General features: G+C 41.3%; 2 protein-coding genes across 5 annotated transcripts; one reads left to right on the top strand and one right to left on the bottom strand.

Moving 5' to 3' along the window:
- Window positions 1-462: 462 nt before the first annotated feature.
- Window positions 463-1,629, top strand: LOC135592407 (acyl transferase 5-like). Its single transcript, XM_065081833.1, has 2 exons — window positions 463-606; window positions 683-1,629. The coding sequence occupies exon 2, from the start codon at window positions 785-787 to the stop codon at window positions 1,325-1,327; it is 543 nt and encodes a 180-aa protein (XP_064937905.1). The 5' UTR covers window positions 463-606; window positions 683-784; the 3' UTR covers window positions 1,328-1,629.
- A 183-nt stretch (window positions 1,630-1,812) lies between these two features.
- LOC103996811 (uncharacterized) lies at window positions 1,813-15,509 on the bottom strand. 4 transcript variants are annotated; one of them, XM_065081827.1, is made up of 12 exons: window positions 15,199-15,509; window positions 14,865-15,034; window positions 14,620-14,708; window positions 14,428-14,527; window positions 13,215-13,432; window positions 12,558-13,126; window positions 12,199-12,378; window positions 12,068-12,119; window positions 11,491-11,573; window positions 9,273-9,387; window positions 9,078-9,185; window positions 1,813-2,389 (listed from the first exon to the last, which is right to left on the bottom strand). In XM_065081827.1, the coding sequence occupies exons 1-12, from the start codon at window positions 15,214-15,216 to the stop codon at window positions 2,268-2,270; spliced, it is 1,824 nt and encodes a 607-aa protein (XP_064937899.1). In that variant the 5' UTR covers window positions 15,217-15,509; the 3' UTR covers window positions 1,813-2,267. The 4 variants fall into 4 exon arrangements, with proteins under 4 accessions (XP_064937899.1, XP_009416096.3, XP_018686828.2 ...); XM_009417821.3 differs by having other exon boundaries at window positions 15,245-15,509; XM_018831283.2 differs by having other exon boundaries at window positions 12,999-13,126; window positions 15,245-15,509.
- Between the last annotated feature and the right edge of the window lie 3,804 nt (window positions 15,510-19,313).

Raw genomic sequence — 19,313 nt, 5'->3', positions numbered from 1 at the left:
CGTACTGCCACGGTGAGCGCCGCGCCGTCTTCCGTCGATCCATTTTGGCCGCCAAGCCGAGTTAGTGCTCCACGAGAAGACAAGAGTGGATAAACATATGGTCTGCTTCAGTTGGTCTTCCGCCAATTACTCCGTATGGATCACATGCGTCGACATGAAGATGGATAACACACCACCTGTGGCCAAACAAATGTTTGGTAATTTTCATTTATTTTCTATTGAAAAAAATTATCTCTCCATCTCGATCCAATAATTGAGCTGTCCATCTTTCCGCCCACTTAATTGGTGCGGACATGCATCCACAAGGCACGAAGGCCAAAATCGAATTCGTGGCTCACTAATGATGAGGGTGTGCATCGTCTGATCCTGGTTTTAGAGTCATTTTCTAGGCAGCTTCGACTTTGCCGGGCGGATCGTGGCGTCAGACAAGGGTGAAGCGGAGGTCGCTTGCACTGCTAGTGGCGTGTATGGTTCGTGGAGGCCTCGGCGGATTGCACCCTGGAAGACGTCAACCGTCTCCAGCGCCCTCTCTCAATACCTGCAGCAGAGCTTCTTCCCCAAGCTCCCACCAAAGCGTACTCGGAAGGATTGATTCTTTTGGTGCAGGTATGCTACTTGGTGTTACTAGAATTTACCTAAAAGATTCGGGTAGAACTTTGATTGCATGGGTAATCGCCATCAGGTTACACAGTTCAGGTGTGGCGGATTTGCAGTCGGCATCAGATTCAACCATGCAATTTTCGATGGCGTCGGAGCTGTGCAGTTCTTTAAAGCAATCGGCGAGATGGCCAGAGGTCTGCCGCAGCCGACCGCGAAGCCGGTATGGTGCAGGGAAGCCATCCCAAGCCCACCCAAGGCCTCTCCGGACGACCATGATCTACCATTCTTCACCCCTCCTCGATTCGTCAAAACGGTGTCCGACGTCTCCTTAGACAGCATTAATCTGATCAAAAACGAGTACGTGAAAGAGACGGGTCGAAAGTGTTCGACCTTCGACGCCGTGGCTGCCGCGCTCTGGCAATCCCGAACACGAGCGATCGGTGTTGAGCTCCATGCCGATGTTAGCGTTGGGTTGGTCGCCGACGTCCGACACTTGATGGGCGACGTGCTGCCCGCCGACGTCCGACACTTGATGGGCAATTGTGTGTACCCTACGGGATTGACGGCTTCCGGGGACATGATCGTGCATGCTTCGCTGGTTGAGGTCGTCGACCTTATCAAAGAAGACAAGAAGTTGCTGCCTGAAAAGATGGCAGACTGGTTCAAGGGGTATCCACGGGAAGAGCCGTCGAAGCCGCGTATGGACACTACGGAGCGCTGTGCTTGACGGACTGGAGTCGTGTGGGGTTCGCCGAAGTGGATTATGGCTGGGGAGATCCAATCCACGTGGTTCCTTTGATCGGGGAGGGACACCCGATCGCGTCGGCCATTTTCCTCGAGCCGCCGGTGCCCAACCAGGGTTTGAGGGTAATGACCAGTTGTGTCATCGAGGAGCATCGAGCAGCCTTCAACGATGAGATGATGAAGTTTCTGTAGTGCTTGCTTTTACGTCTTGTGTGAAATCAATTGTCGTGTGTGTTGTTAAGCTTGACTCCTTTTTTAAGCTTCTGATATAAATCTCTTTCGGCACTCTCATCTAATAAAAAAAATCAGTGCTTGTCTTTAGTAAAATCCAAATCCATCTTTACATCCACGTATCAGCTCAGAGGGCATTGACACCACATCGATATAAATCTCCATTATCAGCCGTAGTAATGCACTCTCCAAATAGGGTATAGGTCGACCTGAACTATACCCATAACCCCCTCCAAATTCATGACAACAAATACCGTCAACCTGATAAATAATATCAAGAGAGGTTAATTGCCTCCCTACTACAAACTCACTCTGCCATGTACAAGTCTCTGGTTCCAGATAAACAACACCCACGGAATCCTATTTAAATTGATGAAATATGGAACAGAAACATTAAGATGCACGCATTTATATACATCTCTGGTTGTATGTACCTAACCATCCTTCAGGATTTGTCAAGCCCATCGAACAGAAGACGAGGATATCAAGTAGGCTTTCATATTTCACAAAGACAACTTGGCAGAGTCTGGTAATCCTCTCGTTCAGACCCTTTTGAGTGCAAACTTGAGTCACCGGTGGGCTTTCTGACACAAGTCCAAATGATCATGCAGTATCCAAATGAAAAATTGGATAATAACATCACATAAAACGAGGGCAAGCAAAGGCAGAGATGAGTAAATAAGTCTGGGAGGTCAATGCAGTGCTGCTTGGGCAACAAGATGTGAATATTCCTCAGAGACAAATGACTTCACCTTCAGCTCAGCATCTTTACCATCTTCACCTGTATACTTCAACCCAATAACTGTTGTCAAGCCTGTCAGGTAATAAAACTTCAGCTTATTAATGATTTTCTCAGATACCACTAGAAAACTAAGTTGCACATAAAACAGTATTATCGTAAGAGGATCAGAAAAACATTAGGCACATGACCTTAATCCCAAGCTTGCAACTACAGAGGTTTGGTATCGTCAAAAAAGCTGATCTACTATTACTTTGATAGGCCTAGGATAAAGTTAGATAAGAGCTGGACCATGGTTATGCTTTTGCAATATGGCAATTTGGAGAATTCCATTTAGTAATGAAGCCTACAGATTAGTTTACCACAAAAGTGGAACAAGATTTAGGGAGGTCTGGCTCCTAAGACCTAAATGCTATATTTGCAATGCCATAGTTTGCATGCAAATACAAGACTCTCTAAAGTGCATGACAGGAAAGGAAGCCTTTCTACCCAGTTGCATATGCTGGAATGACATGACTCAGCTCCATACAGAGTAAAAAAAATTTTCACTGTCTAAAAGAAATGTACTTTGTTCCATGATTGCATAATGTGCTTTGTTCCATAATTGAAAAATTCAATGTGTTTTAGTAATAAATGTGCTTAAACTTTATTCATCACCAGGGGATTACTTCAGAACATCCCCTGATCATAAAGTCATACAATAAATTGAATGCAATAAGTCAATACTTCAAAACAACTCGAGTACTAGTATAGTAGTATTAAATAATGTTCTGTAATAAATCTGCTATTGTACATTGCAAATACTCCCCTCATATTTGGAAGTAGCCTAATTAATATGGTATGCATATGATTATTTGGAAGCGAACTTCAAAACACTGAATTAATTAGACCACTGGAGGTGCTTATGAATGATGCCTCCCGCAATGTAACAAGATCTCGAGAGATGGATAAGCAGCTAAATGAGATAGAGCAGGTCAGCCTTAAGTCATTATTGATCATGTAACAACCAACAGAGACTTGACATAGGCATGACATACTGTCACGGACAAACTTCTAAACAAGGTGTTTGATGTAATGCTTATGTATGTCCGTGTCGTTTTGCATGTTCATGCCTTGTACAAAATGTAAAGGGGCGACCGAAGGCTTAATAGTCCCATTTTAGTTGGGTTGGTGGCCTCTTTAGGCTTGTAAATAAAGGTTGTGTCATGTAGACACGTGCGAGAGCTTTTTGGTCTGTAATGGACCATTTTACCCTTTGTTGTGCCACTGTTCAGAGCTTGTAAAGTCTGTTTGTAATTTGCTTTGTCAATGAAGTGTTTTTCGGACATGTTTGCTTGTGGATCCCGTTTGAGGCGTTCTCTTTAACCCGTTCTCTCTTTTGTTGGTCCTAAGGGACAATGGGAGGCTTCGGGGAGGCTGACCTTTGCGGACGGACGCGCAAGGGTGTCGCACGACTTAGGCAAAACCAGCTAAGTCCGTGTCATATGGTGTCAGAGCGGGACAAGCACTCATAGAAACACTTGACATGCAAACGTGGGGGACCTAGTGGGGCTGCATGGAGGGCAGTCAGCACACGCGCGACCGTTTGAGGGAAAACGGGCATGGAGATGTAGGGAAAAGAGTCGCTCAGAGGAGCGGGCATCTGACATTGGCATTCAGAGGAATGGCCAACCCTTCGCGCAAGCGGCACCACGAGAATAGGCAAGCTTGGAAGAATGCGGAGCGCACAAAGGTTTGGATGGCTGAGTTTGAGCTTCGGCTCAACGTTGACAACTTTACTTGATGGTGCTCAAGGCAAGCGAGGCGCTTGGCAAAAGGACGAGACCATGCAAAGTGGAATGAGTTGCTCAGCGACCGAAAGAGTTGTGCAAAGCTCACAGAGGTGAGGGGAATTGCTAACTCGAAGAATTCGGTACTCATGCATGGGCTTGTATGCGGACGATGGATTGTTCGTGGCCATCCCAAGGCGGTCGAGACTCGGCGCCATGGAGCATTGAAACTTTCTCTTCGGCATGCGAAGGATACGTCCGGAGGAGGCTGAAGTGTGCAACGAGTTCAGCATGTTGCTAGGCCTTGAGGGGTGCAGTGGTGGCTGTATTGACGTGGAGGCGCAATCTAGCAAGTGCGTTTGCAGGAGGCAGAACAATGCACAGTTTGTTCAGCAGATCGGAGTAGTCCAAGGGGATGGTGGTCTCCGAAACGAAGAGAGATGTTGCTCCAATGGGACAGTTATCCAGGAGGGATAAGTCTCGGCTCTCCAGAGGGAGAATCATGTGAGACGGACCTCACATGTTGAGGAGGAGTACCTCAACAAACAACAACTCCACGAAGCTCGATGGACTGAGCAAGCGGCGAGGAGTCGTCGCATGATCTCGCTTGAGAGAATGCATTGGTGGATGCATTGCGAGATCAAGTGGGGGAGCGACCTGAAGCAACTTAAATGAAGGCACACTTAGAGTCGATATGGAGATTGGACTCAAAGGGAGGGCTGACCCGTGGAATGGTGGGTGCGAGGGCCACCATCGACTCAATGCAAAAACGAGGAGCGGAGCAACTTGGGTGTAACCTGGCGAAGTACCCAAGCCGCATGAAGGGAGCCAGCAGAGAAGTTGGAACATGGAGCAAAAGCACAGTGCTTTCCTTAGACAGAGGTCAAAGACATGAACTCTTGCAGAGGCAAGAGTAGGATCATGTTGTTCCATGGGTCCTTCGTTCTGACGGAGCGGACTCATCTTGCATGGTGCCAAAGACGAAGGGAGCTTCTGGGCACATGCACCTTATCTCGGAGGAGCATTTGATGGAGGAACTAAGGTGACTCAATTTGCGGAGGCGAAGTTGGGTTCAGAAGGCCTTAGCACGGGGCAAGTGGACGCAGAGGCAGGTACTCTTGAAGAATATGCCACAGTGTTGCCATTCGAGTTGCTATGAAGGAAGCGGTGTGCAGCGGAGATTGTGCTGGTAGGGGCAGAGGCCCAGGATCCAGACAATGGTGCACAAATTACAGTGAAGTCGGTGGACTTCGGGAGCTATTAGGCGACGGACTCTCCTAGAGCGGTGCTTCATCTAGGTGTGACCCAAGAGTGGGTGGATAAAGGTCGATTGCCAAAGGAGCGAACAAAATCGAAGGTGGAGGAGACCCTGCGATGTATTGGCAGAGGCCACACATGGAGGGTTCACAATTCGAGTTTATTCCACAAGGATCAGAATGCAATGGAGATGTCACCAGGAGGTGACATGGTGCAGCGGATCGTGGTGGAACAGTTTATGGCAATGCGACACACACGACATAGTCCCGGGAGGGACTAGATCATATGGAGGTATGATCGGGAGCTACTGGAAGCTCCACTTCGGTGAACAACACGACGGCAAGAAGGGCTATGGATTCAAGGACTGAAGGTCATGGTACCGCAGAGGCGGGTCTTCCGGGCGTGCATCGAATTTTGCATCGGATGGAAACCTTGGTCATCAGCATATGGGGGCTGTGTTCCACTAAGGGAAAAGTTCGAATGCAAGTACCAGTGAGTTCCATGGGAGGGACTTGATCATGCAGAGGTATGATCGAAGCAGCTGGAGAGTTGGACTGCTCCAGAGTTCATATTCGCTTAAGGGAGCCCGGCAAGTCAGAGGACAAGGCCCAGTAAGCGAACGTTGCTACCAAGGAAGCTAAGGAGAACAGAATCGGTGCAAACTCTACAACGTGATGGCAGAGGCCATGCATGGGAGTTGCAGTCTGTCTTTCCATCGACCAAACAGACTGCTTGGAGAACACAGAGGTGTTGAAGCGGGAGGTCGAAAGGGGCAAGGAAGCGACGACGAGTCCAGAGGGACTTAGCTACCCAAAATCAAGCATCAGTTAGAATGGAGGTGGACTCAGAGGAGTGCCACGGAGACATATCTACTGATCGTGAAGAAAAGGGATTCAGAGGCGAGGCGACGGATAGTAGCGCCATGGGCATGGCAGCGCCATGGTACCGCAGAGGCGGGACTTCCGTGAAAGTCATTGATCCCTTGCTCTCACGGAGGGAGAGCGCTTGGTCGTGAAAGGGGCCGAGGAGGTGGAGCATGCAGAGGCAATCTCCAAGTACCGAGACAAGGCTGAAGGGCAGAGGCCAAGAAACTTCGTAAGACCGGTGTCAACAAGTTTCTCATCAAGATAGCCGTAAGTGAAGGACTTCGGGTCATGCAAGAGTGCACGACCAAGGAACGAAGCAGGCAGTACGTGGTGCTGTACCTTTGCTACTCAGTGGAGTAGGCGGCAGGGTTGATGTAGAAGACGGTACAATCCCAGAGGCGACCTCATCTATCAGAGAATTACTCCAAGTTGGGGTGAAAACTTCCTGCATTCCAGAAGTTCAATGGCATTGAGAAGGTGAATCACAGTAGCTAACTCAACGCAAGGAGTGCAAACACTTCAAGTGCTTCAGAAGTGTGAGCAAAGAGCAGGCGAAGGCCAGTAACCAGCTCGATGCATGAAGTACAACCTCGAGGAGGCGGGCGAAGTCAAGTAACCTTTGCCTTCTCAACTCTTAAGAGAATGGGCGAAACCGAGTACCCCAGTTCTCTTATCTATCCAGCAGAGGAGCTCTGCACAAGTTCAAAGACCCTTCGAAGATAATGGAAGACAATAGTTGTCAAATCCTCACCAACGGTGATCAGTGCTACTGAGAGTAGATTGTCCGCTTCATTTCCCAACGAAATGCCAATCGAAAGCGGAAGTGATGCGAACCTACTTGGATGTGACAACTAAATGAAAGAAGAGTCAATGAGCAGATTTTGTGGAGGAAGGACCCAAAACTTCAGAAGTTTGCGAGGCGATGCTCGTTAAAGCTCCAACAAGCATCCACCCAGTTCAAGCAGCATGTGGAAATTTTGAGAAACTGGCGCAGTAAGAATGGTCTTTTCCTTCATTTGGTGGATCCGCAGGAATCAACGAGGATCAACACAACTCAGCCAACCCCACACCAGAGTCAGAGTCATTGGCGAGTTGAAGCAGCATGGCGGATCAAAGGTTCGACTACTCAAAAACAGCAGCGGAGAGCAGCTGGGAGCCAGGAGGCGCATTGCAGCTGGAGCAGAAGATTGAAGACTCAGCAAAGGCGAAGAGTTGCAGTGTTCACAAAGGCTTCGACGAGGATGTCGAAGGGATAAGTGGGGGAGAATGTCACGGACAAACTTCTAAACAAGGTGTTTGATGTAATGCTTATGTATGTCCGTGTCGTTTGGCATGTTCATGCCTTGTACAAAATGTAAAGGGGCGGCCGAAGGCTTAATAGTCCCATTTTAGTTGGGTTGGTGGCCTCTTTAGGCTTGTAAATAAAGGTTGTGTCATGTAGACACGTGCGAGAGCTTTTCGGTATGTAATGGACCATTTTACCCTTTGTTGTGCCACTGTTCAGAGCTTGTAAAGTCTGTTTGTAATTTGCTTTGTCTATGAAGTGTTTTTCGGACATGTTTGCTTGTGGATCCCGTTTGAGGCGTTCTCTTTAACCCGTTCTCTCTTTTGTTAGTCCTAAGGGACAATGGGAGGCTTCGGGGAGGCTGACCTTTGCGGACGGACGCGCAAGGGTGCCGCACGACTTAGGCAAAACCAGCTAAGTCCGTGTCAATACGTTAAAAGGAATTTCTTGAATACAACACACCCAGATGACAGCATACATTTTGAATAAATAGCTTGATTCCAATTGAAATTACGTAGAATGCACTCACTAACAATTCTGCCCATAAATTAAAATCTCAATCTGGTACCGATGGCCAAAGCAGTATGATATTAGCAAAGAGAATAATACCAATGGTTGAGTAGCATGCTACCAATACGAGACGGTGTACCAACACTTGGTACAGGTTGGTACTGCACAGACAAAGAGAAGAGGAGAGGAGCAGATGAGGAGACGGGGGAGGATTAGATAGAGGAGGAGGCGCAGATGGAGAAAGATAAGAGAAAAGGAGTGGAGCAAGAGGAAGAAGAGGCAAAGATGGAGGAGGTGCAGGAGGAAACATATCCATAAGAGGCTATGACCCAGACAAAGTGACCGCAATGATGTGGCAAAGAGGAGGTGCCACACACCAGGAAAGAGGCAGTAAGGCGAGAGAGGGGAGGAAGCAAACGTGGAGTAGGAGGTGTAGCATGAGTAGGAGGAAGAAGATGTGGCAGAGCAAGAGGAGGAAGATCTGGCAAAGGAGGAGAAGGCAAAGACAGAGGAGATGTAGAAGCAGGTGTACTAGTAGGAGACTGACTCAGACAAGGAGGAAGTAATGGCAATGATGCAGCAGATAGAAGGAAGCAGAAGTAGCCAAACAATGGGGTAGAGGCAGAGAAGGGGAGAGAGACATACAGAAAGAGAGAAAGAGAAGAAAAAGAAAAGACAATTGAGAACCCACCATGCAGTAACTTTACCACACTGGGCTTGTCAATGTAAGTAGACCAACACCAAACTATACTGGATGATCATCAGCCTACCAGTTGGTTGCTGAATCAGTAAATACCAACATGTACCCACCGTTGTGGGTGATATTCCAAGTTTTTGCCTTTGTAAAATCAGTGCAAAGAACTTTTCTAAAGTGTTGTCAAAATTTTCTCTGAAGATGTAAAGAAAGGCAACAAAGCCAAACTTTTTGCCCTTTTTGTACATACTCTTTCATTACAATAAGTCAATAATTTTGTAGGTTTTCTAAAGCAAAAACATGTCAAAAATTTCAATGTAAATAATACCTTTTAACAATATAAGATAACACAATGAATGAATAACCATAAAATAATACTCACTATCATGTATGCGCCCATATAAAAATCTCTCACCACGCCAATATTGTAAGGGTCTCGACTTAATTCTTGTGCTTTGCCTTACACCGGATTTCCACATCATACCAGCATCTGAAGTTGTAAATGAGTGAGTTTCCAAATATTCTCAATGGAAAACATTCCTATGGTTTACACCTTTAAGGCATTGGTAAATCAGACCTGCAAGACTTTGTCTTCTTGAAACAAGTTTTCGCTTGTTTTTTCTACTTGGCAATGCTTTTTGTTTCTTTCCATTATTTTGGGATGTTGCAGAAGTCGCATTATGTCCTCGTGTCTAAAACGGTATAAGAATATTAGATGCATAACAAGACTATACCCCACCAACGAAAAGTTTCAAACATCCATAATGGTCCTGATTAAAAGATGAGAAACACAAACTACAATAAAACAAGGATTTTCAATCTTATATTAACAATGGAATATAACATGTCAATCTGTTATCACTAGAAAATACAGTAGGTGATCATATATCTCTATGACATCCTTCATGTAACCAGCATATCATTCATCGAAATGTTTAGAATGATAAGGTGTCTGTATAAATCATTCTCTTTTATCAAGTTAATGTGGTACATATTATAGTTACTGATGACATGAGTAAAAACTCATGCATTGGAAGCTCCTGATATGCCTGAAAATAGTCCACAGACTACATGTGATAGTGAGCATGGCTTAATATGTGGACTTTGCAAATAAGTGGTTATTGGAAAAGATAGAGCAAGTTTATAACTCCATGTACCTACCACCACTCATAATCTACTCCTAGCCATAGGGGTTTAGCCCGATGATAACCTTAAATGATATGATACAATGGGTGTCCACTAGTATTTATGTATCATTTATTATTTTTCGGTTGGTATCAGGTGTATGGGTTGGTATATTGTCCAATACACCAAACCAGTATCAAACCGAGATTTAAAACCTTGATGGTGCATAAAATGATCTCCAACCATTTGTGGTTTTAGGATAAATTACATGGAACATGCATTAAATTATGTTTTGATCTTCAAACCAATTTAGCTCATTCTTTGGACATGTAAATTTTTTTTATCAAGTCATGTTAATAGCTTTTGTCAATAATTAATGATAAAAAGAAGATAAATAATAGACACATGTCAGCTCATCACAATCATTTAATACTATCATAGTGGTATTGTCATGCAGACTAGAAACTTAGTAGGAATCGAAGTTAAACCCAGGCCTTTATATTCACATCATAATCAGACCACTCCTGAGTGAAAATGTGTGGCAAATCACATTCCTAGCCTGAAAAGATGTGGAAGAAGAGGATAAGAAGAATCACAATTCTTGACAATCCTAATTGAATTTCCTAGCATACACAGATGAGGAGGAAGAGGATGAGAAGAATATGAGTAAATAAAACTTTTTGGTTGATTTTGAGACTAGGAAGTTTTTCAAACATCATTGATTTTGAGGCGAAAGAACCAAGCCCTTCAATCCTTCAAATTAGGTTCAAGCTCAAGCTCAAGCTCAACTCTCTCTCTCTCTCTCTCTCTCTCTCTCTCTCTCTCTCTCTCTCTCTCTCTCTCTATATATATATATATATATATATATATATATATATATATATATATATATAACTTAACAAGAACTTTGTCGCTAAGAAGACATCTTGGTGGTTAAAGCCCTCTATGCACAATTAAGAAGCAGGTTTGATTCCCATTGTAAGCATGTTATGTAATATTTGAACGAAAGGAGTAGGAAAAAAAAACATAACAAGATTTGTGGCAAGTTCCTTTCTTACCAAAATATGCCTTACAAAGAAACCCAAATGATTGCTGACATGAAATGGTATTTGGCTATAAAATCTTGCAACTTCCCATTACACAAGACTATATTCAAGTGTCAAAGAAAGTTAATTTTCACTTAAAAACCATAAAGCATTCTTATTTTTTCCTTTCTTTTCTATTTTGAAAGTTCTGGAGATGTCGTCACTCCAATCTAATTGTTTCATCATTGATGAGAGTAATCTAAAGAAAACATTCTAAGACTTGTGGTATTACATAAAAGTGGCAAACGTGTCGCATAGGTGCATATACGTACAGAAAAGTAAGAGACCAAAGTTCCTTGCATTCTCCCAAAATACTATGACGTTGTTTGGCATACACCTTTATTCCAATTAGTTTTTTTTATTACTTACAGCAAAAAAATGGACAATAATTGCCTTGATTAATTATGGCCTAATATAGTGTAAATTGGGTTCATTGATTGCACTAGTAATTAACAAGTTATCATTGAGAAACATAGGGATCCAACTAGTTCTGAAGATCTCAATGAACCATATAGTGATATAAAAGAAATAAACCTCTAATGCAAAAAAAAAAGGTAATACAAGAAATAGATACAAAAGGCAAACCTCAGTGTCCGCTCCTGTTATTATGTGTTCATCTTTAGATTGCTCACTCGGAGGAAGAACTGTTGTCCAGGGAATTGAATTTTCTGACAAATATTATATGATGCAACTAAGACTTAAAAGTAATATAAAAACTACTACCACAGTAAATTGCATTTGTGCTTGCAACAGTGAAATAATGGAGAAATTATAGACAAGCTACACATTGTACTATTGCATATATCACAATCACAAAAAATCCAAAGCAAGATAACTGGACATATAACGAACAGCCATAAACCACCACAACAAAAAACGAAACCAAAGTTAAATTCCCTTAGCTGCATATGTAAGAGGGAAAAAAAGAAGGATAGAACCTAAAAAGGCAATTTTACAGTGTAGGCAGGCATTGACATGATAAAAGGAAGGTAATGACTTAGAAATAAAAATAAAAAAGACACTGGAACAGGACAAATTAATGTTTCTTCTTTAAACAAACCACAGTAGATACGAACAGAAGAAGATGGTTTAACTTGCATTATCTGGATAAAATCCTTAAGAATATGTCAAATTTGAAAACCATCTCAGCAAGCATACATACCTCTGGATGCCTCTGGACCAACGACCAGAACATCTGGTGCTCTAACTTTTACCTAGAGTTTGCATAAACTAGCTATATTTCAGCACCCTTATAAAATTCTCAGAGTAACCTTTACATCTACAAGCACTTGCCTGATTTTGCATATTGTCATCAGCACCACCTTCATTTACATTAGTAATACTTTGAGAAATCACATGGTCTTCAGCTGTAACCAATCCTTTTCTGTTCTTGTGATTGGTGCAACTAGGAGCTGGATCCTCAGCTTCATGATCAGGATGTTCACATGATGGATCAAGTTGGATATGATTGTCCTGCAAGGTACATATGCCAGTCTTAGAATATGATACAGTAGTACTATGAATATGGCCCAGAAACAGAATTGCTAATTCCTCTGCCATTTGCTTGTTTAACCCACCGGAAACACTCCAGTCATTCTATGGTATCTATGTTCTATGGTACTCTCAGGTGAGCAACACACATGTTCTGTTACCTTTTTGTCTATTTCAATCTTATCATTGATGGTTTTATCTGCTTCAATAACTGGAATCACCAATTTAGCAACCAAACTTGATTTTTTGTCATATGTCTTTGCTGAAACAGAAGCATGTCTAGCAAGCAAACCATTCTGATCAGTATTATTGAAATCATCAGGAGGTGGAAGAGTCTTTTTCTTTTGGCAGCTAGTTGGACAAGGAACTTGAGAATATGGTGAATCCTCACTTGGAGAGATCATGTATGGATCTTTCAGGGGATCATTAAGTGAAATACGCCGTTGCAATTCTGCAATCACTGCAAGCGGACCTGTTGCTAGGTTTGGTGAAGTTTGTGTAAGTTGGTGTACTTCCAATTTCGTTAGCATAACTCTATTGTCCATAGTCCTAAAGTCATTTCTTTGGACAGTATACCATTCAGGGACATGCGTTTTTCCCACCTCCATTGACTTAATCTGCAAGTTCTCCGTCAGCAGTGCTGTCCCTTCACCTTCATCCAAAGCTTCAAATGAAGACAACAACTTCTCTAGAATATTGTTTACATCGTTCTCCTCATCAGCTACAGAATCTGTTAATATTATAGAAAAACCAATTCAGAGTCTCATCCAGTGAAGGATAATTAACTAACATATGATTATTTGATAGAATTACTAAACCTTCTTGTTCAATGCCAACAAATAGTCCATTATTTGTTTCTGTCAAATATAAATTGTAAGGTTGATCAAATGAATCAGGATGCAGATTTTCATTTGACTTAGTTCTGGTTGAAACCTTGTAAGAAATAGCATTCCTTCCGTCACTGTCTTCTTTTGATGCATTAAAAGCTTTGATAGTATCAATAGCAGAAACGTGAGGTTTATAGCTAACTGTCTTCCTGTTGCAACAAAAGAAAACAAATATCAGCGCAAAAGATCAATAACAAGATAATTTCATCTTTAAAAAGGTGAAGCACTTAACAAACATAAAGGATATAATGTTTTTCATTGTAACTAATTTATGAAATATCCAGTAACCCTTGACCAGGATGAGCAACTACATCAGATCATAAGATAGCACAGTTTGGGTCTCAGCTGGCAACTATGGTATAAACACCCATAGCATTGGGGGATTCATGCCTATTACCTATTACAAGTCTATTCTAAATTGTCTAGGTAGCTAATACAAAAATACATACCGCGCCATCTATAAAGCTTTTCATGTGGGTTTGCAGAGTTAATAATTTTGTAAATGGAGTCACTCAATTTTTAATGATTGTAAAAATTGTCAACAAAATGTACAATTATCTTAAAGTTCTATAAGAAACATCAAGTGTTTCACATCTAACATTCATCCATTTATTATATGCACGATGAAGTTGGGTTTATCTCACTCCAATTTTAAGAACACAGGTTGGAATACAACTTGAAGGGGAGGAAACAAAAAGAAAAGCAACATGCATTATATTAAAATGACCTTTGCAATTGCAACTCCAATATGACATCGGAAAACAGTATGAAACATTATAGTGAATTATGAACAATGATTGATCTCCAATATCAGTGCACCATTCAAACTCGGAACTTTATCCTGGTGAGTGCAATGCCAATGTCATTTTGCAAGTCTTGTTCTATTTTACTCTCCTAATCAATTAGGCAGCAGACAACACATTAAGAAGTATGGAGATGAAGAAAAATAAGGGATCTGAAACCTAGTTGCTCACGTATAGAGAGTGTCATCAACAAGTCAAGCAGGATTTAATATGGAACTCAAGTATTAACAAATATTAGCATCATTAAAGGTTCCTGTACATAACAACTAAGTTTAAACAATGCATTTGTAGACAACAAGCAAAAGCATACTGAACCAACTACACATCAAAGTCAGTCATACCCCAGAATTCCAGGACGACGTCTATGCCCGGTGGCTCGCTGATTCTTTGCAGCTTCAGTAGCAACCTCACCCCTTAGTTTCTTTAGCTCTTTGTCCGCATCTAGACCCATAAAAAGAAATGGGGTGGGGGATGAACAACCAGGAGGTAGTAGTTAGAAGACAGATTAACTTTAAAAGTAGGCAAAGGATTACTCTCAAGCTGCTCAAAGGCAAAATAGTACTCCTCCGGATCATCTATATGATCTAGTTGAGAATTCAAATCAAAATCTGGGACAGGGTTGCTGTAAAAGGACAATAATTTCATAGCTCCTTTTAGTAGTCTCATCAGATAATGAAAAATTAAAGCATTTGACATGATACACCGGGTGAGGAGGCAAGAGGTTGAACGAGACAGTTACAAGGGCAAAACTTATGGCTTGTAAAAACTGCTGCTTTACCCAGAGAGAGGTTTCAAACGAAACATAGCCCGTTTCCGGCCCAGCGCTGGTCTTCTTCCAAGAGGCTGATATGTGGCATCTGCAGGAATAGTCTTGTCCCCATCCTGAATCGAACAACTCTTGTTAATAGCCTGTGCCTGCTCCATGACCTCCTTGGAGCAATTCAGAACCTGGTCGTCAACAAAAAATTACCAATCAGAACCTTAGGATGACCAAAACCTAAATCGATAGCCTACCAAACTTGAGAATACTCCAAATATAAAAAGTTAGGGTCGATCCTCGGACTCGCATTGAAACACCAAAACCCTGATAGAAAGATACTAAAACCTCAAACCTGCGTACAATAACCCATAAGATTGGAGAGGGAGACCGAACGTCACCATGGAGTCAGGAACAGCTTCGATCAACTCCATGAAGGGGTTCTACATGAAGCGCGACTCCTGATGTCTGAGTGAGGAGAGAACCAAGGGAAGACGTCCGTAAAGAGCTCCTCGAACTCGCGCCCCCGATGGCCAACCGCCACGAATCACGGCGGTTTCGTGGAGTTGAGAAGCCCTCGGTAGCTAAACCGACGAAGAAGAGATGTAGACGACTGGAGAAATGGCCATCGGAATTCGGGAGAGCCGAAGTGAATATTTCCTTCGAACTTCGTAGCATAAGATCGGTTAAATAAGTTGTCGAGTCATATAAATGGAACGGGCTAATTTAATATTAGCTCGGGTACGTGTTTGTAGTCCTGATTTTTAATTTAAAAATTATATTAAAATTTTTATAATTATAAAAATAAACCTTCTAATTTTATTCATCATAATATCGATTGATTTTATTAATAAAAATATAATTTTAATAAGTAAAAATATAATTTTAATATCTTAATTATGTATATGTAAAACGACGAAATAACTACTTAGCATTGGTGTTGACAGATATATAGCATTGATATCTATGTCATCATTTTTCTTATTTCTCATATTTATCTCCGTTCCAATCCACATAAAGGCCCCAACAACGTTATTATCCATCATCATAGAAAACATAATTGAGAAGTTGAAATTATAATTGTACTTATTATTTTTATACTTTTATTAGTAAAACCGATGATGTTAACATAAATGAAGCTAGATACTTTATTTTTATAATTATATAATTTTTAATATAATTTTTTTAAATATATGAACCAATATGTTAAATAGATATAACTGATAATATATAATTAACCCAAGTTTTGATCTACAAATATGGTAACACGAAATCATTTGCTATTACTTAATTGATCGAGGAGTCTGTTGATCCACTAAACACTATGGCTGTCGCATGCAAAGTTTGTTAGGATCAGGGTCGGCACTAAGAGGGGGTGAATTAATATAGCGGATAAAAACGTCGGTTTCAAAAAATCTTTTATACGATAAAACCCGAACTCGAAAATGCTTAAGTTGAAACACGTGTTCGTAAATGTATTGAAGGCAGTAAGTTATTAAAGAGGTTTGCAGTAAGATAATAACAAGAATAAAATGCAAACCAGAGAATACAATAGTTTTAGAGTGGTTCGGTCAACGTGACCTACATCCACTTTCGGCTTCCTCCGACGACGACGTCACCGACGTCCACTAGAGGCCTTCCTTCAATAGGCGAATGCCAATCACCTTTTATACCCCTCTTCTTCTTTTCACGGGTTTAGGAGATAACTCTTACAAGCACTCACTCTCCTCTCTAAACAGAATTCTAACACTTAGACTAGAGGAGGATTCTCACAAGAGATTTATATAACGATTCTTTACTTTTAAACTCTCTATGCTTGTGTATTTTAATCAGGGATGAGAGGGGTATTTATAAGCTTCAAGTTGATTCAAATTTGGAGCCTAAAACTTTCTCATCCTTGGTTCCCTAGGCATGGGCAGTACCACCACCCAGTATCAGTCTAACACTAACACTGTCTTGGGCGGTACCACCGCCTAGGTCTGGCGGTACCACCGCCTGGGGGCAATGCTGGGCGGTACCACAACCTGGCACCCTGCCAGGGGTGGTACAATCGCCCAGACTGACGGTACCACCGCTTGACACTGTCTTCGAAGACTATGCCACGATGGTGAGACTTCTTGGGGCACTATTTGGGCCTCTTATTATGCCCAACACAGTCCTTACATGGGCCTAGCTAGCCCCTAATTGAGTTGGCCCAAATCCAAACCCAATTACGTGATAACTACGAAATCCAAGACATGATCTGAGCTAAACAAGTCTGTAAGTCTATTCTTCTAGCAATCTTCCGACGATCTCTCGGCAATGTTCCGGCAGACTCCCGGCAAGCTCTTGGACTTCACGATGATCTTCTTGGTGAGTTCCGACGAGCTTCTCTAGCAAGCTCCGAGACTTCTCGATTGGTTCCGATAGAACTTCTGACGAACGTCTGGACTTCCGACGAACTCTCGAACTCCCAACGAAGTCGCGTCCATGACTCCGGGACTTCATTTTGTTTCATGTTTTGCTATCATAGTTAATCATACACATGTAAAACACACTTCGATCTAGACAATTAATACTAAGCATTAATCATGTTGTCCGGCATGTCATTGATCCCTCGACGCTTCGTCCGAATCTTCGACGCATCGTCCTCTCTTGCAGTCTATTGCCCAATCGGCCAGTTGACTCCGCAACTCCGATATCCTCGGCGTAATAATCGCTCTTTTTGGCCCGATGCCCGAATCCATGGCCCGAAGCCTTCTGTCGATATGTCGATTGATCCTCTGGCCCGACGTCCAATCTTCTGACATGTTTCTTCAGCCCAACACGATTCTTCTTGCTTTAATTGTCTCATCCTGATCGAAGCATCCAACGTCACTCAAAACGCAGATTAAAACATAAATAATTATCAATTTTAAAAGTTTACTGAATATTATGTGATATATTTATCATTCTAATTTTATTATGTTTATTCAAAAATAAATATATTTTTATTATTTAAATTAATAAGCAAATGAATTAAATGAATGTAATCTTATAAAAAAAATTAATATGGTCCATATATATAATAAATAAATAAATATAATCATAAAATGAAATATAATATAATTTATTTAATATGTAAATAATATTTATTTCTTACTTAAATCACGTTATTACATTAAGATATATTGCTCACTAAGTTGACAAGTATTTAATCACGTAATTTTGCCATGTTATAACATACATTGCTATTTACCTTATTATAATCATCAATTACAATGTCAATAAATTAAGTGGAAAGCATTTGTAATGCAACATTCAAGTTAAATATATTTTTTAAAAAAAATTAATTTCTATTTTTAATATATATTGAACCCTTAATGTATATTTTAAATATGTTTCTGACTATCATGTTAAAATAGTACAAATAGCACATCCACGATGGAGCACGCCATTAATTTTTCATCAAAACAATTATCAGGTTTATATATATATATATATATATATATATATATATATATATATATAATATACATTAGATGTTTTTATATAGATTTAAATATGATGTCAATAAAATGAGATAATACTATACAAAACAAACCAAATGTCCATATCTAAAATGCGAAACATGAAATACTTTTAGCACGATGACACACCCAAATTTATACTTCTTTGCATGGCCACGTTTGTTTCCAACTATAATTAAATCAAAATTGTAAATCGGGCCAAGGAGGAAACAGTTCCAATCCCAATTGGGTAAAACCAAAATTAGAATCGGACTCAATAATTTTGATTTTGATTCTTCTTCAAACTGATCAAATTATATTAAAAAAAAACAAGAATCAAATTGATCGTTGATCGGGCAGCGCTGACCGTTAGATCGAAGGAGTGGCAAATGACTAAATTACCCGATCAATAGATAAATTTACTCTTTTCAACAACTAGGAGGAGGGTATTTGAAAATAAAAACTCAATTTTTTTTATTCTTTCTCTCACCCATTCATCAACCAATCATAATATTTTTTAAACTCCCTATTTTTAATATTATTTACAATATCATTCTCTTCCAATAGGACATATTCTGGTAACACCCCGTGCCAATAGTTAGCAGCCACATCAACGCTAACATAGCCTTAGGGTTGATATAGTGCACTACGTTGACGCAACATCTCGGGCTCTAATGGGACGATCGCTTATTCCCGTGTTATCCGAGGTCGTACAAGTTAGCATCGCATAGTACAAAAGTCACTTCGAAAAGTTCAAAACGATATCGCGTGGCGCCAATCCATGTAGGTCGATCAATACCTACACGAAATGTATGAGCCGACCACCTGAGGAGTCGATGGCTATTAACATACAATGTATAACTGACATTCGTTCACAGGTATAAAAATCAATCTCTTGGCCAGCCCGAACACCACTTAACGTTGACTTGAGCTTCGGAGGGATTGACTTAAAAAATCTCCCTCTTGACCTTCACTTGTGTGCAGGAACTCGATGGCGAAGCAA

This window comes from Musa acuminata, chromosome BXJ1-9 (genome assembly GCF_036884655.1).
Source record: "Musa acuminata AAA Group cultivar baxijiao chromosome BXJ1-9, Cavendish_Baxijiao_AAA, whole genome shotgun sequence".
Classification (NCBI taxonomy): Eukaryota; Viridiplantae; Streptophyta; class Magnoliopsida; order Zingiberales; family Musaceae; genus Musa; species Musa acuminata.
Note: the sequence above shows the minus strand (reverse complement) of the source record. Positions and strands in the feature narration are given on the sequence as shown.

Coding starts and splice junctions, on each gene's coding strand:
- LOC135592407 (XM_065081833.1), top strand. CDS start 785: ATGGCCAGAGGTCTGCCGCAGCCGACCGCGAAGCCGGTATGGTGCAGG.
- LOC103996811 (XM_009417821.3), bottom strand. CDS start 15,277: ATGGAGTTGATCGAAGCTGTTCCTGACTCCATG. Junction 13,127..13,214: donor TGTTGGCATTGAACAAGAAG/GTTTAGTAATTC, acceptor TAATATTAACAG/ATTCTGTAGCTGATGAGGAG. Junction 12,379..12,557: donor AGATTGAAATAGACAAAAAG/GTAACAGAACAT, acceptor TGTACCTTGCAG/GACAATCATATCCAACTTGA.